The 24,321-nt window shown below is 38.3% G+C and overlaps 1 protein-coding gene across 1 annotated transcript in view; it reads right to left on the bottom strand.

Moving 5' to 3' along the window:
- Window positions 1-24,321, bottom strand: part of Fchsd2 (FCH and double SH3 domains 2) — a 218,493-nt gene that overhangs the window by 82,308 nt on the left and 111,864 nt on the right. Inside the window, 3 exon segments of the mRNA XM_028856701.2 lie at window positions 12,508-12,636; window positions 14,398-14,452; window positions 20,144-20,277. Of these exon segments, the coding sequence (XP_028712534.1) occupies window positions 12,508-12,636; window positions 14,398-14,452; window positions 20,144-20,277 (318 nt within the window).

The following is a 24,321-nucleotide window of genomic DNA, read 5'->3' on the forward strand; positions in this document are numbered from 1 at the left end:
TGGAGGCCTACTAGGTCAAATCTATTTTAAAACAAATACTAAGGCTTATCTCCTTTTGTACTGTGTTACCATTGACGTCAATTTTTCAAAAGCAATGGTGGGTTAGCGACATGAAGCTAGGTAGTGGCACAAAACTAAACTGTTAGCCATTATATTATTTTTGCTTTTAATTTTAGCTCTATTTCATTTTATTGTTTCACTTTTATGTATGGGTATTTGGCATGTGTCTATGTACCACATACATGCAGTGCTCAAGGAAGGCAGGAGAAGGCATGAAATCTTCTGGAACTGGAGTTGTTAGCTACCATGTGGGTCCTGGGAATTGAATCCAGGTCCTCTGAAAGAGCAGCTAGTTCTCTTAACAGCTGAGCCCTCTCTCCAACTCCAGTCATGACATTTTTCAGTCAAGCTTTTACAAGGAATTAGGGGAGAGAAAGGTGAGAAGAAATGCAAAGATAAAATATTAGATGCTGGAAAGATGCAGAAAAACTGCTATTTTTACTTACTGAATGAAATGTAAAATGGCACAGCCCTTGGGCAAAACCCAGTATGGTTGTTTCTCAAATAATTAAACATAACCCAAAGGTTAAAAATAAACAAATACTTAAGTGTCCATCAAAGGGTGAGGAGGTGAAACAGAATGTGATATGTAAATACAACAGAAAATCATTTAGCTTTAAAAAAGAAAGAAACTGAGACAAACTACAGCATGAAGGAATCTCTGCCTGCCTCTTTTGAGGCAGTGAGAGGATTAAACACACAGGGCCTGAAGCATGCTCAGAAAGCACTTAACTACTAAGTCATGCCATTAGACCCAATGGATAAACCTTGAAGATACTGTGCTAAGCAAAATAAGCCAGACACAAAAGAACATATACCATATGATTCCACTTACATGAGATTCTTAAAGTAGTCAAATTTATCCAGACAAAATAATAATAGTCAGAGGCTGGAGAAAGGGGAGTTACTGTCCAATGACTAGAGTTTAGGTTAGGGAAAATGAAAAGGTCCTGGGGCTAGATGGCTCTAATAGCTTCCTAACAACGAGCATGATCTTAATGCTAATGAATCATGTTCTTAACTGGTTTAAACACAAAGTTTTGTGTTATGTATATTTTACTACAGTTTTTTAAAACTTAGTTTTCTTGATTTCATAAAACATCCTATATTAGCATGTTTACTCACTACTTGTATTTAGCATTATACTGAGCATCCTAACCAGTGTAATAAAACTAAAAAAAAAAAAATGCAGATTAGGAAAAAGAAATTTTCTTTAATATAAAATTACTTTTACATTATTTAATTCAGCATGAACATGGTCACTGAAAACTGTATAGCCCACCCAAAAAGTTACTTAAACAAATAAGCACAGTTAGAAAGTCTACAGGATAAAAGGTCATATGGCAGACTATATTTGTCAAAAGTGGCTACAACAATATTCTGTTTATATGTGTACTTCTGTAGCATCACCAGACTCCATTAAAAAGTAAAATCTGGCCGGGCGGTGGTGGCACACGCCTTTAATCCCAGCACTCGGGAGGCAGAGCCAGGCGGATCTCTGTGAGTTCGAGGCCAGCCTGGTCTACAGAGTGAGATCCAGGACAGGCACCAAAACGACACAGAGAAACCCTGTCTCGAAAAAGAAAAAAAAAAAAAAAAAAAGTAAAATCTGAACTGGGTGGTGGTGGTACATGCCTTTAGTCCCAGCATGCTGAGGCAGAGACAGGTGGATCAAAATAAAATAAAATAAAAATAAAAATAAAATAAAATCTCTTCCTTCAACACCAAACTTTGTAACTGCTTCAACAGAAGCAATGTATTAGAGAAACTGCATGAACTCTCTGACTCTCATAAAAGGTGATGTTGGCTTTATCTGCATCTGGTCCAAATTTCTCCCTCCCTTTTTCTGTTTCCTATTTGGAAACCAACCATAATATTGTGAGAAAAACCTAAGAGATAAAAGGAAGCCATCCATGAACAAAGACTCTACTTTACATCCATGGAAAAGTTTTAGCCACAAGGCAGCACCAACCACCAAATATCAGTTGAAAGCAAGCCCCTCAGTTCAGCTGCTAGCCTTTGAACCACACTAGCTGATACAGGGTGGTGCAGAGATAGGTTCTTCCTATTGGACTCTAACCAAAGTGCAGACATGACAGCAAAATAAATGGTGCTATGTTTCAGGCCACTAAACTGTGCAGTGATCAGTTACATTCACAGAGCAGCATATTAACTAGGACAGATCAATAACTAAAAACACCAATTTTATTTCCAGACATTAGCAAAAAATATTGAAAGGAAAGATTAAAACATAACAGCTGTTGTAAAGTGAACGACATTACTTAAGAATAAATTTAACAAAAATAGATGCCAGATTGCCATTGTAGGCAGAAATCAGGCAACACCTTTGTGCTACTGGCTCCCTGTGAGCATAGACAGATGAGGCTGATGAATGTGATGTTACAGCAGAGAAGCCAGAGAGTTTTCTTCAGCTGGCAGCAAACAGAAATTCATGAATGGGATCTATCATGCTACTGCTGGTTTATTAATGGAGGGAGTCTATATAAAGGATAGAGCAACAAACTTCAGCAACTGAGAATGATCCCAGCCTATGGTGATCAAGAAAACAAGAAACCAAATCCAACCACGGGAAAGCAGATTATTTCCTAGAATATCCAGATAACACAGCTCAGGCAACACCTTAATTCTTGTGAGGCCCTAGGCATAAAACCCAGCTAAGTCCACCTGGACTTCTAAACTATGGAATTATGAGATGATAAAGGATGGAGTGTAAAAATGTACTACATTATGCTAGGAACCAATTATAATAACAAAGGAAGACAGAAATATTCGAAACTTATAAAGAACTGATTTCTTTAAAAATTCATTCCTAATGCTTTTCCTTTTCACCTTGAGTTTGGGAAGTTCAAATCCAGAGCCAGGGACCCTCTAGGGAAGTACTGTCCCTACACCCCTGCCACTCGACATACTACTCTCATAGTTTTATACTTTCTCCGCTCTGTGCCCCTCACTCAGACTCCTTGAGGATATGAACAGATTACATGTTCTGATCTGCATTTTAAGATACTACTTAAAAAAAAAACCTGGGGTGTAGTAACATATCCCTTTAGTCCTAGCATTCAGAAAGCATGAGTAGGCAAATCTTTTGTGAATTATAAGCCAACAATCTACATAGCATGTTCCAAGCCAGCCAGAGCTATATAGTAAGATGTTTCAAATAAATAAACAAACAAACAAACAAACAAATAAATCTAGAAGAAATTGTACAGGCAAAACTTAGAATCTATAAGAAACTTACGAGTTGGAAAACTTTTATTTCCAGCAACGTGTGGTAACACATACTAGTAATCTCAGTACTTGGCAGGTAGAAGCATAAAGATCAGGAGTTCAAAGTCAAACTGGCTAAATAGTGAGCTTGAGTCCAGCTACATGAGACCTTGCAAATAGCCAAACTAGTGGAAACACATGAACTATGAACCAATAGCTGAGGAGCCCCCAACTGGATCAGGCCCTCTAGATAAGGTGAGACAGTCAATTATCTTGAACTGTTTAGGAGGCCCCAGGCAGTGGGACCAGGACCCATCCTTAGTTCATGGGCTGGCTTTTTGAGCCTGGGGCCTATGCTGGGACACTTTGCTCAGCCTGGGTGAAGGGAGGAGGGAACTGGACCTGCCTGGACTGAATCTACCAGGCTGAGCTGAATCCCCAGGGGAGTCCTTGCCCTGGAGGAGATGGGAATGGTGGGTGGATTGGGGGGGGGGGAAGGGGGGGGTGGGAGGATGAAGAACAGGGGAATTCATGGCTGATATGTAAAATTAAATTAAATTATAAAATTAAAAAAAAATTAAACCAATGGTCTGTGAAGCGTGTTCCAGGACAGCGAGGGCTGTTACACAGAGAAACCCTATCTCAAAAACAAAACAAAACAAAACAACAACAACAAAAAAAAACCAACCAGCCAACCAAACAAACAAAGCAACGTAATTGGAGAGATGTCTCAGTGGTTAAGAGTATGTACTGCTCTTGCAGAGGACCCACGTTTGATTCCCAGTACCCATGTCAGGCTGTTGACAATCTCATGTAATTCTAGATCCAAGAGATCCAATACCATCTTCTTTTCTCCATGGGCATCTGCACTCATGTGTACAAACCCACACACAAAAACACGTACACATGCACACACATAATTAAAAACAAGATGGGTGTGAGGTGCACGGTCTTAATCCCAGCACTTGGGAGACAAAGGCAGGCAGATCACTGTGAATTTGAGACCAGCTTGGTCTATATTGCAAGTTCCAGGTCAGCCAGGGCTACACAGAAAGACTCTGCCTCAAATAAATAAATGAATGAATGAATAAATAAATACCCAAAACCTAATTGTTTTCAAACTATATTCCAAGGAAGCCTGGAATTATGCAAGATGCTTCAGAAACCCAGGAAAAGAAATGGAAGGCTGTATCGGGATTTGTAGAAAGCAAAATAAACCAATGGTCTGCAAAGCGTGTTCCAGGACAGCCAAAGAAAAGCGGAAAGAGGATCACAATTTTTAATCACATAATCTTCCTTTTATCTGCTTTAAATATAAAGATTCTCTGTAAGACAGGTTAAAAAGATGTTTTGCTCAAAAAATAATTTAAGACACTGCTTTAGATGTTTGTTAAAAAAAATGGCAGGAGGAATTATCTTCATTTTTCTCTTTTTGTGTCACAGGAGCTACTAATAATATAACCACTACAGCAAAATAGAGATCTATTTATATTCCATAAGCCCCATAGGGGATACTCCAGAGACATTGATGTGGATTATACCCAATTCATCTCCATATTACATAGTGTCTATCACTTAGTAAAGACTCAATCACTTGCTACATTAAAAGTGAATACACAAACAATGCTAAAGGGTAAAGGGAAGTATTGTAATTCAGTAACAGAATCTGGCAGTAAAGCTCATAACACACACCAATTCTAGATATATAGTTGAGAATCTCTTGTACAGGTTTATCATGAGGTATGATCAAGATCAAAGATGACAGCATTGTTTATAAGAGCAAAGCAATAAACAACTAAAATTTCCAATGGCAAATGAGCGGGTTATGAAAGGAACAGGCAAAAGCACCTTGTCCTAAGTACTGCCATTTTGACTTCAGACTCCATTTTATCTGTAAACTGAAACAAAGTTTCAGATTCCCAAGCCTTAGGGGAGCTGAGAACTTTCCAAGAGCTGACCAATCTCCTCCTTAAACAATAGAAATAGTCTGTTATGCCCCTTAGTTGTCTAAAACATTATAGCTGTTCCTAAGAACAGAAAGAACAAATGAATCTGATTGGTTGGACTAAGAAGTTTACATTCTGCGTTGGTTGACAATGGTGAAACACATAGGGGAAGCCCCTAATCTTTGAATCCTGATTGGTGAAAAATGTAACTGTAACTTGGCAACAAGTGTTTGTGGTTTTGCACTTATAAACCCCTGCTCCTGCCCCTGCACAGGCTGTCAGAAAAGCAAGGCTCCTGAGTCCTTGTCCTGCAGCCCTGATCATCAGCAACTCCGCTTATGAGGTAATTTATTAAATACTCTGGAACCTGTAAAGTGCTGTCTCTCTCCTTCCTTGTGGCACATAATGGACATAGGTGTAACAGTTTACTTATGACAGATCCACAATGAAGTACTATACAGCAAAGCAAAAATTTAAAGTCCATATGGATGAATCTCAACATAAAATGGAGAAAAAAAAAAACAACTTGTACTTAGCTAATCAGTGAGTCTGAGGCCAGGCTGTATGTACTACATGAAACCCTGCCTAAAAAAAAAAAAAAAAAAAAAAAAAAAGAAATGAAAGAAAGAAAAAGAAAAAAGAAAGTTGCCTATCTTTTATTCTTTTGCCCAATTACCAACCAGGACACATCTATTTAACTTTCATTGAAGACAAATTTGGTTTAAAAATAAAACCTCAAAATTATTAAGCCTTTAAAGTCTTTCGTTAGACCAATATTTAATATATTTTCCACTCTGATCTATAAAAAGTGACATGAAAGGGGCAAGCTGCCTCACTTCTCAGCTAGCTGAGTTGCTTTCTGTAGATAAAATGGGATCGGTGATCTTATTTCCAGACTCTATCAATAGTCTTTGTTTCCTTTAGTTGAAGTAAAAGAAAAACAAATAAAAGGCCGGGCAGCGGTGGCACATGCCTTTTATCCCAGAACTTTAATCCCAGAGGCAGAGCCAGGTGGATCTTTGTGAGTTCAAGGACAACCTGGTCTACAGATTGAGATCCAGGACAGGCACCAAAACTACACAGAGAAACCCTGTCTCAAAAAACCAAAACAACATCACATACACAATAATAAATAAAACAAAGAATGTAAAAACAGGTGAAACTGCAAGGCTGGTGGCCGACAGCAACCAAGGCAGTGAAAAGGTAACAATGTAGCTGCTTCCCCCAGGGTGGCAACTGTGACGGCAGTCCTAGTTTAAGAGCAGCAGAACGGCTTGAGAAGCAGCTGGAACAGGGGGACAGCAGAAACAGAGAGGAGGCACTGAGGCTGAAGAAGGAGAAAACAATCAAAGAAGAGAAACTGCAGGCCCTGGCTGTGGAGTTAAGAACTGTCAAGTCTTTAGGACTAGTAGTCTCAGATACTCCAAGCTTGGCAACTAAAACACTGGTTACTAGGAAGGGTTTTAAAATCCCAGCAACTAGGCTTTCCTGGACACAGCAACACTTGATGCTACTAAGGGCTAAAGGTGAAATGAAAGCGAGAAAGGGCTAAGAGGCTGCTCCATAGGTAAAAGTACTTGTTGCACAAGCAGAAGGAACTGGGTTCAAATCCCCAGCACGTGAGGGGGTAGGGATCACAGGAAGATTACTGGGTTTACTGGCTGCCAGCCTAGCTCCTGGTTCCAGGAGACATCTTGCCCCAAGTGAGTAAGGCAGAAGACACCCAACCTTCTCCTGCATTCTCCATGTGAATACACAGGTGCGCACACACCTACATAAACAAGAAAAACAGAAGGAGTTGGGGGTGGGATAAGAGAAAAAAGCACCCTCCTACCCAGTGTTGGGTATTGAATCCAGGGCATTGTGGCATTATATGTGCTAGACAAGCACTGTACCTCTGAGCTATGTCCATAATCAAAGAAAAAAATTAAACTTAGAAGGAAAAAAAAAGCCAGACATGGAGGCATACACCTGTAATCCTGGGCTCAAAAATTCTGAGGCAGGAGAACCTTAAGTTCAAGGACAGACATCAAGATCACTGCAGTAAGGTACACGTACACACACACACACACACACACACACACACACACACACACACACACTCACGTGGGGGGGGAGAGGTGTCACTTGTTTAAGTGTAACAGTGTAAATGTGAAGAAAAAACTCTGAAATCATTGTTAAAATTCACAGGAAACGTTAACTCCAGAAATGCAGAAAGAACACCCGAGCAGTGTTGAGTGCCCCTTTGGACTAGTTCTACATCTTACTTATGATAGAGAATGTGCCACTGAAAATTTTCTTTAGGATGGCTTATTCCTTAGCTATAGATAAAAAGAAATGATCTCAATTCACTAAGTTGAAATTTCACTTTATTTGCAGGTCAAAGATGGTTAAGAGTGTTACCTAAGTAATGAACTATGAACTCTACTCACAATAAAGTTAATAAAAAAGGATGATTATAAAGTGACCAAGAAAACCTCAGAGCAATATTAAGCAATAACAGATAACAAACATTATTGACCAAGATTCTCTAGCAGTAAATGACTTTATTATTCTAACAAAACCACTTAGAAGGGCTGGACAGAAGGTTCAGTAGGTAAAGTGTCTGCAATATAAACATGAGGACCTGAGTTTGTATTTCCTACACCCATGTAAAAACCCAGGTGCAGCAGTGTACTTCCATAATCCAGTACTGGGAAGGTGAGTGACAAGCAGATCCTGGAGCCCACTGGCCAGCCAGCCTAGAAAAATCAGTGAGCTGCAGGTTCTGTGAAAGACCGTATCTCAAAAAGAAAGATCCAGAGGAGCTGGGAAGGCACCCAATGGTTGACCTCTGGCCTTCATATTCATGCACACATAGGCATGAGCACTTGCATGAATATGCGCACATATGCAAATGAACACCCCCTCATAAATCACTTTTATATACTTATCTTTCATAGAGATTTTTGTTGTTGTTGTTTGATACAGGGTATCTGTGTAGCCTTGACTGTCCTAGGACTCTGTAGATCAGGTTGGATTTGAACTCACAGAGATCTACCTCCCTCTGCCTCCAGAGTGCTGGGATTAAAGGTATGTGCCACAACACCAGTAGGGTCAAGATCTTTTTTATTTTGTTTACCTGTATGTGTGTATGCTCTGTTTGTTCATGTACAAAGTGCACGCATGGGCCTGCAAGTACCAGAAGAAGGCATTGGATCCTCTGGAACTGGAGTTATAGGCAGTCGTGAGCCAGCCACCAATAGAGTTGCAGGTAACTGACCTGAGATCCTCGGGAAGAGAAATAAGTGCCCTTAACTGTTGAGCCCCTCCCTTCTCTAGCTCCAGATTGAGATCTTTATGTCTGAAAAGTGTTCCACTTGTCTTTGCCTCCTTCCACAACTTACCTCAGAAGCTACCATACTGTGACTATTAATTGCATGTGGTTAACTAACTAAATAAATCTCCTGCTTCTAAGGAACCTGCATACACATGTGAGTTTGTTTAGATATAATTTTGTGAGATTCAATATATCGCCCAGGTTGGCCTAGAACTCATTATATATACAAGGATGGCTTCAAACTTAGGGTCTTCCTGACTCAGCCTCCCAAGTAGCTCAAGTTTTCCTGCCTTGCCCACAGTCAGCACAAATCTCGGTCACTCGCCAGTTCCACAACCGCTCAGACCCAACCAAGTAAACACAGAGACTTATATATGCTTACAAACTGTATGGCCATGGCAGGCTTCTTGCTAACTGTTTTTATAGCTTAAATGAATCCATTTCCATAAATCTATACCTTGCCACGTGGCGTGTGGCTTACTGAAGTCTTCACATGGTGCTTGTCATGGCGGCGGCTGGCAGTGTCTCTCCTTCTGCCTTCCTGTTCTTTCTTTTCTCCTCTGTTAGTCCCACCTATACTTCTTGCCTAGCCACTGGCCAATCAGTGTTTTATTTACTGACCAATCAGAGCAACAGATTTGACATACAGACCATCCCACAGCACACACCCCTGACACACACACGTATACACCAAAGATCCTAAATGGGACTATATCACCATAACATCTATTTATAAAAAAAGAGATATTTCCTCCAAAAAAGTGTATAAGCACTACTGTGATGACAGGATCTCCCTACATAGGCCTAGATATTCTGGAACTTGCTATGTCTACCAAGTACTGGAATTAAAGGCATACACCACCACGCCTGAACAAAATGTATTTAATTCATAGTATTTAAAAAGAACAAAAAAGGAAGCCCATCTTCATTCAAAGCAATTTGGTGCCCTAGTGAACAATCTACTTAATGTTGATAAAATACATACATGGAGACTTCAAAGTTAAGCTCAAAGATACCAATCACTGGACAGCCGATCAAGCCCATTAATTCTCCCTTTGTTTGTGACAGAGCAAAGTCAACCGCCCCCAACATGTTGTACTTTTCCTGGCTTATTAAGATCATGTTTTTTGATGTTTGAGGAGGCTTCAATTTTTAATATATAAGGTATGATTTCTGAGGCAGTTTGAAAGAAAATGGCCCCCAAAGGGGGTGACACTATTAGAAGATGTGGCTGTGTTGGAGGAGGTGTGGCCTTGGAGGAGGTGTGTCACTGGAGCCGGGTGGGCTTTGAGCGCTCCTATGCTCAGTCTACTCCCAGTGAGACAGTCTACTTCTGTGGCCTGCACATCAATATGTAGCAGTTCCTTCTCCAGCACCATGTCTGCCTGGACACTGCCATGCTCCCCACCATGATGATAATGGACTGAACCTCTGAAACTGTAAGCTGCCACCTCAATTAAATATTTTCCTTTGGGACTGGAGAGATGGCTCAGTGGTTAAGAGCACTGGCTGCTCTTCCAGAGGTCCTGAGTTCAATTCCCAGCACCCATATAGCAGCTCACAACTGTCTGTAACTCCAGTTCCAGGGGATCTGACACCTTCACACCAATGTACATAAAATAAAGTTAAATAAATTATTTAAAAAAAATATTTTCCTTTATAGGAGTTGCCATGGCCATGGTGTCTCTTCACAGCAATGGAAACCCTAAGATAATTACTATTCACCTTTTTTAAAAAAAATCAGAGCTAAGGACTGAAGCCAGGGTCTTGTGCATGCTGGGCACATGATCACAGTGTACCACTGTGCTACACACTTAACCTGGGATTTTATTTTTGCTGCTGCTTAAGCTAATGTAATGTCAATTTTAAAAGTATATACAGAGGGAGATATATTTGAGAATAGCATCCCTCATTCAAATAGATGAAATCCAAAATACCCCAAATTCTGAAGCACTTTCTGATCCCATGCATTTCAAATAAAGGATATTCAACTTGTATTTATCAGGTCTGATTTAACAGTAGACACATATAGGATATATGGAATTACTACTTTCAATTACAACCTATACATTCAGCAAATACATTGTTTGAAATTGCAAATAATATTCTCTAGAGAAACTGTGTTAGAATAGGAGCTTGCAGTTGGTCCTTGTAACTTTGTAGCACTAAAACAGCTCAAGGTCTGAATCCACTATTTTGGGGAAGTGTAAACAGAGTTCTTGTCTAACTCCCTGATTTCATTGTAACTTGGATTCTGATCAACCAGCAGTCATACCAAGATAGTTAGAATGAAAACAGAATTCTGAACAATAAACAAGAAAGAAAAAATTTTGCAGTATGGTATTTCTTAGTCCAGTGACTTCCTCCAACATTTGTTTTTCCCTGAAGATCCCAAAAAAACACCTTGCCTCTACTTTCAAGGAACGAACTTGTAGTTTCTGGACAGAGTTGATCTCTTTCCCTGAGATAGAGGAAAAGAATGCCCACCTCATCTGCAGCCCCACTCTTAACTGCTAGTCCCTTAGCAAACAATTCAACGTATCACTGTTTCCTGCACAGTCACAATAACCATATATCTGAGGCAGGTGTGGTGGCACACGCCTTTAATCCCAGCACTCAGGAAGCAGAGGCAAGAGGATCTCTGAGTTCAAGGTCAGCCTGGCCTACAGAGCAAGTCCCAGGATGGCTAGGGTTACCCGGAGAAACCCTGTCTCAAACAAGCAAGCAAATAAATAAAAGTATCACATATATGAAAAGGATATGTTGAAAAGACAAAAGGAAAATAGTTTAATGTTTGAGTGCTTAAGGAAAGAAAAGAAGAAATTTCTTCTCTTCCACCCGCTTTCCTTTATAGCAGAAGGGAAAAATATAGGTAGTATAGCTGGAGAATGACCAAAATGTAGTCTGGGGACATAGCTGTAGTCCATTCTAGGTACATTTCACAGTCATACTCAGAATAGACATATCTTCACATAACCATGAGATATTTTCTTTTGTTTGTCCAATACATACTTCAAAATCATCATATATTAATGTACAATTTTAAGATAAAATTAAATAATTCTGTTTGTCATTGTGGCACACACCTTTAATCCCAGCACTTGGGAAGCAAAGGCAGGTAAATCTATGAGTTTGAGGCCAGCCTGGTCTACAGAGTGAGATCCAGGATAGCCAGAACTGTTCCACAGAGAAACATCTTGTCCTCTTCCAGGTGGTGCTCCTATAGTAGTCCCGGTAAACAGAGCATCTGCAGATCTCTGCATCAGATCTGCTGCTTCTCAGAGGCCAATCTGCCATACATGATACAGTGGGTACTAACAATAACAGGCATGTCTTTTCTTTAATGTTCTGAGAGCTGACCTAGGGATTTCCACATTACCACTGGATCACATACTCAGCACTAAAGTATTAGCTTTCTAAAATAAACTGAATTTTTTAAAAATTAATAGAAAATCAATAAAAAACCTAAAACTAAGCAAACAAAAAAGAAATTCAATTTACATAACAGATAGCCTATAAAAATATTTTATTGATTCCACTGACTCCAGTCTCGGAAATCGGTCAGAAGCAGTTCCCCAACCCAAGAGTTAACACCTCATCTTATATACCCATCTTCTATCTTGTACATCAATAATGGCTAAAAACAATATAGTCTTTTACTGTTTTTTGGGCTTAAACATTTTTGGTTTTTTTTTCTTTCTTTTTGTGGTATTATAGATCAAACCTCACACACATGCCAGGTAACAGCTAAGCTTTAATGCCAGCCCTAAACAGTTTCTTGCACTAAAAATCAGTTCAAAATTACTAGCTAAATCAACCAAACAATAGCAAGTACATTCCAATAAAATATAAAATAACTGTAATATTATAACTCAATTTCTCATGCCCAATACCTAGTTCACGAGCTGGTTTTATTCTTAATGAAGCAAAATTACCACAAATACAATGCATTACCTTCATAATGTTAACTAAATCTGTTTGATAGTAGCGGTCCTGATGTGCATTTGCGGCTGCTAGTGTAAGAAGGTAATCATTCCTTGCGTGGGTCGCTTTGGAATTACACTCAGATCGCCGGGCTTTTAACTACAACACAGTAAACAAAAACAAAAAATGAATGCAAACTGACATTACACTGAAAAACACGTATGACTACTGCTCTTAGGAGCATGGTAGCACATGTATGTAAACCCAGCTCTTGGTAGGCTGAAGCAGGAAGATGAGACTAAACTAGACTACATAAATAAGACCCTGAAAAGGAAGAATGCTATGGGTACTGGTAATTAATGAATGAATGATATCTCACCACAAATAAAGAACCAAGTAGAAAAAAAATCTTATGTATATAAAAAGTATTGATTATTACTAAGAAATGAAACATAACTACAAATGGAAGAGTATTTTCATAATGTTTTGGTAAACTATTTTTTTTAATTTCATATAGAAGCATGGCATCTATGATTCCTGTGCCTTACCATGTTCCAATTCTTCCTGTGTCTCCTCCCAAATTCATGATCTCTTTAATCATATGTGTGTATATACATATGTATGCTGATATCTGTATACATATGTGTAATACACACACACACACACACATACACACACACACACACACACACACACACACACACGTATATATGACCAAATGAATACATTTAGCTTTACTTCTAAGTACCTGGGTCCAGGACTAACCACTTGGGATTGGACAACTTATATGTAAGTTTGTCCCTGGAAGAAACGGACTCTCCCTCTCTTAGCAGCCACTGAAGACCTGTAGCTCTTTATCTAAGGTGAGACCGTGTGAAATTTCCCTTGTCTGTGTTGACGTCAACTGATGTTGTCATTATATGCTGGTCTTGTTCAAGAAAACATATAGTTGAAAGCTTATGGGCACATATTCATGTCTAGAGAACACTATATAACAGTTAAAGTATCTTAATCATATTTAACATACTTCTGAAGCTTTTATTCAGGTATGAAAATAAATGTGTTTGAAATTAAATACATTACCTTCCAAAGCACTGATAAACCTAGTAGAGTTAGAAATAGTTTTTAAGAACTATTTAAATTTTTTGTAGCATTTCTTTATTTGTTAGCAGTATGTGCACACATGTTATGCATGCTTGTTAGAGGACAGCACATGGGAAGTAAGCTCTCGCCTTCTATTATGTAGGATCTGGGAACTGAACTCAGATCATCAGCCTTGGCTGAAGAAGCCTTTACCTGCTGAGCTAACTCACTGTCCAAAAGCTGTTTAAAAATTCCTTTAATCCCAGCACTTGGGAGGCAGAGGCAGGTGGATCTCTGTGAGTTCAAGGCCGGCCTGGACTACAAAGCAAGATCCAAAAAAGGCACAAAGCTACACAGAGAAACCCTGTCTTGAAAAAATTCCTAATGTGCCAGAAAAACTGCCATCTGCTGGGGAGCCTCACAGGAGAGCCAACTTACCACCTCACTTACAGGTATTCTACAATTTGAAGGCCCATAGAAAAACTTACTTGCATCTGGTCCAGAAGGCCTGCTAGGGGTCTCTGACTAAGAGAAATAGATTCTGAGTACTTCCTAAAGTCCCTGTGCTGTATCTCTGAACTAAGAGATAAGGGTATATATGTGCATAAGGATTAAAAACCTATCCCTAAAGTAGTCTTGAAAAGCAAGCTGTGCTCAAAGTATTGACAGCCATGTGGAAATCCCAAGATTTGGGAAAGAAAGTTTATGCTTGGGTTATTGACCTTGAAATGCTTTTCCACGGTAGAAATAACCCACCTCAAGCCTTGACAGATTCAATTGTTTGCTTTAGGAGTCAAGAAGCTTCTCATTTGTGACATATATTGTTCAAAAACTCACCTTCACACTTGCTTTCTGTAAACTGATTCTTGATTGAAAAAGACTAAGTTTAGACCTGTAATAAAAATAGAAAAGCATATTTAAAAAGATTGTAGACTATATAGTGAAATTATCTTAAAATTACTTAATTTTAAATGACTTTTTCAAGACACTGTCCCAAGACACTGTTCTAAAACTAAGTTAAAATTAGAAAACCAGCCGGGTAATAGTGGCACACAACTTCAATCTCAGCATTCCTGAGGCAGAGGCAGGCAGATCTCTGTGAGTTCAAGGCCATCCTGTTCTACAGAGCAAGTTCCAGGACAGCCAACAAAGCCACACAGAAAAACCCTGTCCTAAAAAGCAAAAAAATAAATAAATAAATAAATAAATAAATAAATAAAATAAAATAATTAAATTAAATGAAAAAGGGTAGAAAACCAAGAGTGACACTTATTTGCCTTTATCTGTATTTAACAAGCTGGAACAATAGCAGAATGCAATCCACAGGCTCTGGGACATCCCGTCCCAATAAGTTATTCATGTTTGCTTGCCAACCTGTGTTCCCCTTCACTTCTAAAGGTATTCTGAAGTTACTAAGAAGGCCTTTAGACTCTGCCCTCAATAGATTGTTCTATTTAGTCATATTTCACTCAGTATTGGTACCCTTAATTTTGCGAAAGAAACCATAATATAACCATTAGTAATAAAAACATGTTGGTATATATATATATATATATATAAATATATATATATATAATATATAATATAAATATATATATATATATTAAAGACTAGAGGTAACCACACAGAAAAAAGTCAGCAGCCAAATGCTAAGTGAGTAAGTAAGACTCCCATGAGCAGTGGTTTTTCTGAAGCTACAAAGTTTGTCTTGACTGCAGCGTCATGGTGATTGCCATAGGAGAATTCAACACATGTGCTGGCAGCTATGCCTTAATGTTAAGTACAGTCTGGACCACTTGGGATTGGAAAACAAAGTAGTCAGTCTCCAAAGAGTAGCAAAGGCAGACTCTTAATTCTAACAAGAGAGAAGATATCCAGGGACAAACATGCACTCTCCCTAACCCTTCTCCACTGTTTGTTTGCTTATTTAAAAAAAAAAAAAAAAAAAAAAAAAAAAAAAAAAAAAAAAAAAGGGTCTCTTGCAGGTGACTTAAGTTTGTGGCTAAAGCACTTGCCAGCAGTACAAAGCCCTAGGATCAATCAACAGCATTAAAACAAACAAAACTTAAGATATTCTTGACTCTGGTTATTTCCAACTTTGTCATATTTATATTTCATGGGGTTTGTTTTTACTAATTAGATTTCTATTAATTTGATTCAGAAAACAAAGGTCAAAGGATTTAAGCTAAGAAACTTGCCTGGTTAGAGTAAGAAAGACTGTATTTAAAGTATTTTCAGTTCTCCTTTTTCTGTGAACATTATACAAACAGGCTGTACCTAGATCTTCCAATGCAAGGTTTTAAGTTTCTGACTTCTGCTTCATTTGCTAATCTGCACATATTCCTTAAGTAGTATTAAAATAATATTAGTGACAAAATAAGACAGTACATGGCAAGGTGCTGTTCAGATGGCTCAGTGGGTAAAAATGCTTGCTGCCAAGTCTGATATTCCACCTCCAGGACCCAAATAGTGAAAGGAGAGAACACATTCTTTTGAGTTGTACTCTGACCTCCACATGCACACTATGGCATGCCTGAGTCCATAGACATGTGCACACACATGTGTACCCACACACAAGATAATTAAATACATAAATATAATTTTTGAAGGCATTATCTGGGGCTGGGGAGATGGATAGTTGGTTAAATGCTTGGCATACAAGTATGAGGACTTAGAGTTCAAATACCAATTCTGGGGAAGCAGAGATAGAAGGATCCCTAGGGTTTGCTAATTAGCCATTTTAGCTGAAATCAGTGAGCTCCAGGTTCAATGAGAGGCTCTGTCTGAAAAATTAAGGTAGAGAGCAAGTGAGAAGGACACCTGAAACCTACTTCTGGTCCTCTCACAGACATACACAGACATGCACATGCATTTGCATACACATGTACACACATACATATAAAGAAAGACAGTACTTATCCTCAAAGACAGTCTTATAAAAAGTAGACAAGATTTTTACAAACATACACTATAAAATAAATTATGCTGCTCACTATTCCTTACCATCTACCTTTCAAATGTTCATGTTGTTTAGGTTTCCAAACTCAAGTTCATATCTAATCATATATAAGATCATATCTTTATAACTGCCATCTGGTGAGCAAATGACCCTCAAAGGAAGATCATCAGTCCTAAATTGCCATGCAGGAGCAAACATTTGACTACCTACCAAATACACCCATGCCATTGTGTCTAACTGGCTCTTCAGAATCTATACCTCTAAAATGGAGTTCACTGTCTCCTTCAACTGTATCCCTCTCCTTTCTGTGACCTCTCCTACAGTGACTATCACAATCTGTCAAATCGTCTCTCAATATTGCAGTTCAATCTTCATGCCCCCTTCCTGATACTCCCTTCTCTACTTAGAAAAATCATACTAAGCTTTAAGATCCTGCTCAAACATCACTGTTTCTATAAAGGCTTCCCTTATCATTATGAAATAGCATTCTTCATCTTCTATGCTTTTGTTAGTGTTTTCATATTATTTCTATAAATAGTTACTAAATGAGTGATTTGGGGCACTTTATTTCCTTTGAGTTTACTGTGAATGAACAAATCACTCATTAAGTTATGTTTAAATAAATGTTCTTATTCTAGACTCCAAACTTGAGGGCACAAAGCTTACTTTATTATACTGATCTCTATCTTCATAATACCCAAAATAAAGTACTAATTCAATGAGCACCGAGTGAATGAATGAAAAAACTGGATTACTTTTTAGTTAACTTAATTTCTAGAGAAGTTGCATACTGACCTAAAATGTCTTGCTTTGCACTTGAGCCATGAAGGCAGCTCTGGGTACTCAGTTGTCACCTAGGCTCTACGAGGAAGTCAGCCAGACCTCTCAGGAAGCCAGTCAATGTTTCATTTTCACCCTTCGCATCATGGCTACTGAGGTATTTACATAAGCTCTACAAATCTAAGAATTCTCAGGTCGAGACTCCATGAAAGATTAAAAAGTAAGCTCATTAAGCCCACTATGACTGAGGAGATTTTCCCAATTTAAAAGTTTCAGGTCAAGACTAGAGAGATGGCTCAGCAATTAAGAGCACTTGTTCTTGCAAACAACCTGGATTCAGTTACCAGCAACCACATGATAGCTGACAACTATTTGTAATCTTGCTCTGTCTCTTTTACATCTACATACAAAATAGTAATAATAATAACAACAACAACAACAATAAATTAAATAAAAAACCTTTTAGTGAGAACATGGACTCAGTAAAGTACATAAAATAATTATATAGTAAAAAAAAAAAATAGAATAAAACCAAAAAATGTAATTAGGAAAATGTTAAATGTTTCTCTGTAACTAAAAACTGTGATGAGCATTCATATACCACTATTTTGAACTAAATTCAATTTTAGGTGCCTACCAATTTTATATGAAGTGAAGTTGTTTAAATTTCTTGCAGACAGAGTACTGGAGTGAAACAACGGTCTTCTGAACATGACAGAACAGCTGCACTCATGAACTCAGAGAAGCTGTGGTTGCCAGCATAAGAGTGAGTCACAATTCTACTGTAGAGGAGGAAGAGTCTCAAGTGCCCCAAAATCAAGCTGATGAGCTTTTGGGGTGGGAAAGTCAGTTTTCTTTTAGAGTATGGCCCCTGGTAGTTGACAACACTCCAGTAAATATACCTATAAGTATACTCGCAGTACACTGGACTCTATGGATTATTAATAACAACTAAAAAGACATAAAGTTGTGAGGGGCTAGGAGGTTGACATGAATGTGGGAAGAGTTAGGAAGAAGAGAGGGAATTAATATAATAAAAATACATTGTACACATTTATAAAATTCTAGAAGAATTAATAAAAATATTACATTCAAAATTTCTTGCATATAAAAAATGTGCCGGGTGGTGGTGGTGGTGGTGGTGGTGGTGGTGGTGGTGGTGCACGCCTTTAATCCCAGCACTCGGGAGGCAGAGGCAAGTAGATCTCTGTGAGTTCAAGGCCAGCCTGGGCTACAGAGTGAGTTCCAGGAAAGGCGCAAAGCTACACAGAGAAACCCTGTCTTGGGAGATAACCAAGCCCTGTGTCAGGATGTACAGGAAGAGTGCAAGGCTGTTTGATTTCATGCCAAGGAATTCAGATTTCCAGATTTTGTGCAAGCCAACACAGTGAACATGAGTCTTAGCTCTTTTGCTCACGAAGTCTTCAGAATCCAGCTCTGTAGCACAGGCAGTGGTGTTATTGGTGGCCTTTTCTCACCAATGCAAGAAATATCGATTTTTTTTTCTGACAGATACTCTAAAACTTGTGTTTAGGACAAGGAATTAAAATCTTTTTATCTCTTCACTGATGTGGAATAATGCTTTTGTACACTGGTTTAATAAGACACTGATTGGCCAGTAGCCAGGCAAGAAGTATAGGTGGGATAAGCAGACAAGGAGAATTCGGGAAGGAAGACTTAATCAGGGGATGCCAGCCCACTGTCCAGGGAGCAGCATGTAATAACATACAGGTAAAGCCATGGAAAACGTGGTGACATATAGATTAACAGAAATGGACTGAGTTTAAGTGTAATAGCTAATCAGTAGTAAGCCTGAGCTAATGGACAAGCAGTTTAAATTAATATAAGCCTCTGTGTGCTTACTTGCGTCTGAGTGACTGTGGACTGGGTGGGACACAGGAAAACTTCCAGCTACACTTCACCTTGTAAGACTTTTATGCAAATGTTTTAATTGTCCCCACCCAGTAAAATCTCTGTTTATACAAAGGCCCACTGCTCTGTCCTAGGAGTTAGAGACCTGGAGCAGTAGCTTTTTCTCTTTGGAGCAGTGACCCTTTTCTACTTCCTTCATTTACTGTGCACCAATTTTTTTCAGACTAGCCACTTGCAAGGCTAGACCCCAGCCAATGGGAAAAGGATACCACCACCACCTGAGTTAGACTAAAAACCAAATGTACTTCCCGTCTTTGTGTTTCCTCTTCCAAACATAGATGCTGTCAAGTTTTTCATTGGAAAAAGTCTATACTTTGTGTGCTTTATATATCTTATAGCTAATTAGAGTACCTTCTTTTCCGTTACTGCCAAAATAAGGAACTATAATGCATATACCTGAAAGTGAAATTAACCAACTGCTAAAGCATAGATGTAAATGTATATATACTAAATTTCATATAAAAAATAAAAGCAGTAGTCCAGAAAAACACTTACATGGGTCTAGCCCTTGTTCACTTGATGTACCCATGATCCTTCAATGGCATGTGAGATTCACAAAGGTTTTCAACAATTAGAACTAACATGATCAACACTAGGCTCTTAAACCCTGATTGTCAGCTAGCATAGCAACTTTAAACTGTTGGTAAGTTTTGAAGTCTGTAAATATAATGTTTATTTATTTTTTCTTTTTTAAAACTCAATTTAATTACCAAATATCCCTCTTTTGCCATATTAAAATAAAACTTGCCAATAGAAGAAAAAAATGTGATCTACAGCACAAAATACATGAAGGTAAATGAATCCAGCATGACTTAAGAGCAAGTCTAGATCTTCTATTAAGAGAGAACAAAGCACTAGCAAAGATAACATTTATTTGCATAGCTGTTTTCTTAGAAATGCTAAAATACATACTTTGCTTCAATGTCAGCTTTCTCTCTGACTGCATGAGCCATCTGTTCAGTCTCAAAGTACTTCTTTTTGCCTTTCGCTAAATCTTTCACAGTTTCTTGTAATTCTGTTTGGATCTTTGTCAACTGGTCCACACACTGTAAAATACAAAAATGCAATTATTAAAATTTTAGTTTTTAAGTTTACAGAAAATGAATTCGTCCTAAGGACTGTGCAATATGCCTTTAGGTTGGCAACTCGGGAGAAAAATCAGCAATTTATTGTCCTTGAGTTGCAAATTAAAATCTGGAGAACAGCTGGTACTTCCCTCTCAAGTACTGTAGCAAATAGTGTCACAGTTGCCTACCCATCATTCTTTGGAAATAACCCTAATGCTGTCGCTGACATTAAGGTACGGCTGGGAAAAGCAACTATGAAAAGACTCATGCTGTTGCAAATATCTTGACAATAAAAATCAAAAGAATTAAGCATGTATTTTTCATAATTTTAATAAAGTCTATTTTAAGTATTAAGATTAAAGGAGTTAGTCTGGGCAATAGTGGCAAACGCCTTTAATCCCAGCACTTGGGAGGCAGAGCCAGGCGGATCTCTGTGAGTTCCAGGTCAGGCTGGTCTACAGAGCGAGATCCAGGACAGACACCAAAACTACATAGAGAAACCCTGTCTTGAAAAACCAAAAAAAAAAAAAAAAAGAAAGAAAGAAAGAAAGAAAAAAGGCATTAAGATAACTATGGAATCTACTATGGAGGATATAGAGATGGCTCAGTGGTTAAAAACATGTACTACTTTTGTACAGGACCCTAGTTTGATTTCTAGCACCCAAACTGCACAGCTCACAACAACCTATAACTCCAGCTCTAGGGGACCCAACACCCTCTTCAGGCCTCTGCAGGCACCTGCTGCACTCATGTGCACATCCTGACATATACATACATAGTTTAAAATAAAAGTTTACTATGTAAAGGACTTGTACACACTTTTCCATAAATCTGTTCAAATATTAAACTTGAAAATTTTTTGAATTTTAATTTTTTAATTACATTCATGATATTAATTACATTTGTGGTATTCATTAATTACATTCGAAGTATTCATTCAATAATTATATTTATGATTTCATTAATTACATTAATTTTATTGATTTATTATATTCATACAACTGTCCATATGTGGGGTTTTTCAGCCTGGACTATCTCAACAAAAACAACAGCAACAACAATAACACTAAACACCTGAAGTCTCACACACTCTCTCACACACACACAAACACACACACACACACTTTATTTGTTTGTTTGTTTGTTTATTGTTTTTTTTTTTTTTTTGAGACAGGGTTTCTCTGTGTAGCCCTGGCTGTCCTGGAACTCACTCTGTAGACCAGGCTGGCCTCAAACACAGAGATCTGTCTGCCTCTAACTCCCAAGTACTGAGATTAAAGGCATGCGCCACCACTGCCTGGCTATAATTTCTGTTATCATAGACACTTAATAATTACAATGTGTCTATATTTATCTCTAAGTACTACCAGACAAGATAGAGAAAATTTTAATGAGAACATGATTTAAGTTTTTTAATTATAATTATTCATTTTATGTGTGCCTGTATGTATGTGCACCTTGTGCATGCTTACTGCCCTGTGGAGGTCCAAAGAGGACATCAGATCTCCTGCAACAAAAGTTACAGATGGTTGTGAATCACTATGTGGGGGCTGGGAATCAAACCCAGATCTTCTAAAAGAATAACAAGTGCTCTTAATCACTGAGCAAACTCTCTAACCCCCAGAACATGAGCTTTAAAATGTCAACGAGAAGCCAGACATGTTGTTGCATGCTTGAAATCTCTGCAATTGGAGGCTGAGGTGGGACAATTGCCAGAAAAATCAAGGCTAGCCTGGTCAATAGTAAGTTCCAAGTCAGCTAGAGGTATAAAGTGAGATCTTATCACAAAAGATAAAAATAAAATTTAGAAAGTTGCAGAGAGAGTATTTTGAGTAAAAATTAGTTCTGATAGTGAGAGAATAACTTGGATCAGTCTACCTTCCCACATTCAGGTAAGTATGTAAGTTGCTACAGCACACACAGACCATGTGACTGGGAGACCAGGGAGAAAGGAAGCATACCCAGATAAACTTTCCACCTGGCTTTTCCATCCACTTTCAATCCATGGCACCAATAATTATAGTCATGACACTATAATTAGGGCTGGTAAGGTACCTCAGTGGGTAAGCCAAGCTGATGGCCTGAGTTTGATTCCTGGGACCCACATGATGGAAGGAGAGAATGAACTTCCATGTGAATATATATATGCATACACGTATATAGTATATATTTCAAATTTTTTAAAAAGCTATAAACAGAAATTGGTATTAGTCCTCTACTGTGTAGAGAAAGCTTACCCAAAGAGCAGGAACTTATAAAGCAAAGACCTAGAAAGAAAGCTACTGCAGAGGAGCAAGCAAGTCCAAAGAAACCAAATATAATTTCCCCGAGTCATTAGCTGACTTCTAAAAAGCGTGTGTGAAATGAAACAAGGAATCTAGTCAACAGTAGCTGAGGGCCAAGCGTTCAGCAGAGCAGAGGGTCAGAGCAGCCACATGCTCTGAGAGGACAAAGGTTACAGTTTAAGCCTTCTCAGCAGAGAAAGCAGGTAAGTTAAGTCCACAGGAGTAAGTAAAATAAACCAAGCCTGAAAAAGTCCCAAATCAGACCACAATGGGACAAGGACTAGAATTCTGCCAGCTTGTCAAACTTCATTCTCTTTGACAAAGACATCCCAGACCCTCCAAAGTTTTTTATCCATCGTATCCAGTACAAAATAGGCCAAAATTACTGAGTTTGACTGCTGGGACCCACATGATGGAAACCAAGAAAAGATGTTCAATAATAAAAAGCGACCAGTATGACTCACATAGTAGAATTATGATTAGTATGTTTAACAGGATAAAAAAAAAAAAAAAAAGGTTAGGATATGGCTCAATGGTAAAGTTTTCCTACCACACATAAGGTCCTGTGTTTAACCTGTAGTATTATGGAAAAAAAGAAAAATGAAATATTTAAAGAAAACATAGAATAAAAGAAAAACATAAAAAAAATTATACCTGCACCCCCCCCAAAAAAAAAAAACCTACACAGAGAAACCCTGTCTCAGAAAAAAAAAATTACACCTGAAACATAGGATCTTTTTTTTTTTTTTTTTTTTTTTTTTTGGATTTTCGAGACAGGGTTTCTCTGCGTAGCTTTGCGCCTTTCCTGGAGCTCACTTGGTAGCCCAGGCTGGCCTCGAACTCACAGAGATCCGCCTGGCTGTGCCTCCCGAGTGCTGGGATTAAAGGCGTGCGACACCACCGCCCGGCAGGATCTATTTTTTTTTAGTAAGCCAAAAATTCTAAAACTAAAAACTACATTAAGATTTACTTAAAACCGGGCAGTGGTGGAACATGCCTTTAATACCAGCACTTGGGAGGCAGAAGCAGGTGGATCTCTGTGAGTTTAAGGCCGGCCTAGTCTACAGAGGGAGTTCCAGGACAGCCAGAGCTCTTACATAGAGAAACCCTGTCTCAAAAAAACAAACAAGCTGTCTCAAAAAACAAAACAAATAAACAAAAAATTTATTTAAATACCAAAATAAAAAGATTCAGTCAGTATGGAAATCAACTCTGGTAGGTTCACTGAAAATTCTAAGAAAGAAAAAAAAATCTAAGGTTGCCTACCTATAACCTAGTGAGAGAAGAATTACTAAAAAAGAAAGTAAGAGGCCATCAAGCCAAAGAGGTGGCTCATCAGGTAAAAATGCTTGCTGCACAGGCTTATCTAGCTCAGTCAGAGGCTGGGATCACATTGTAAAGAGAGAATAAGCTCCTGAATGTTGTCCTCCAACCTCTACACATGCATGCCCACACTTAATCACATACATCATACACACTTATAACACTACTATTAAAAAGCTTTTTCAAAAGGAAGACATTGGTAAAAGTAGAGCTGATGACTGATTTTTTTTAATGTGAGTTCTAAATATAAGCATTTGAGACCTTGGATCTGTCCATACTTGAAATCCCAGAAATTTTAGATATATAAACTAACATAGTCTCTTCTGGGCTTAAGGCCATTTAAAGGAGATGTCAGTTATGCTCAATATCAAAGTTTTGACAAGTATGCCAATAAGTACGTAATGTTCGGTAACTT

This window comes from Peromyscus leucopus, chromosome 1, assembly GCF_004664715.2.
Source record: "Peromyscus leucopus breed LL Stock chromosome 1, UCI_PerLeu_2.1, whole genome shotgun sequence".
NCBI classification, from domain to species: Eukaryota; Metazoa; Chordata; class Mammalia; order Rodentia; family Cricetidae; genus Peromyscus; species Peromyscus leucopus.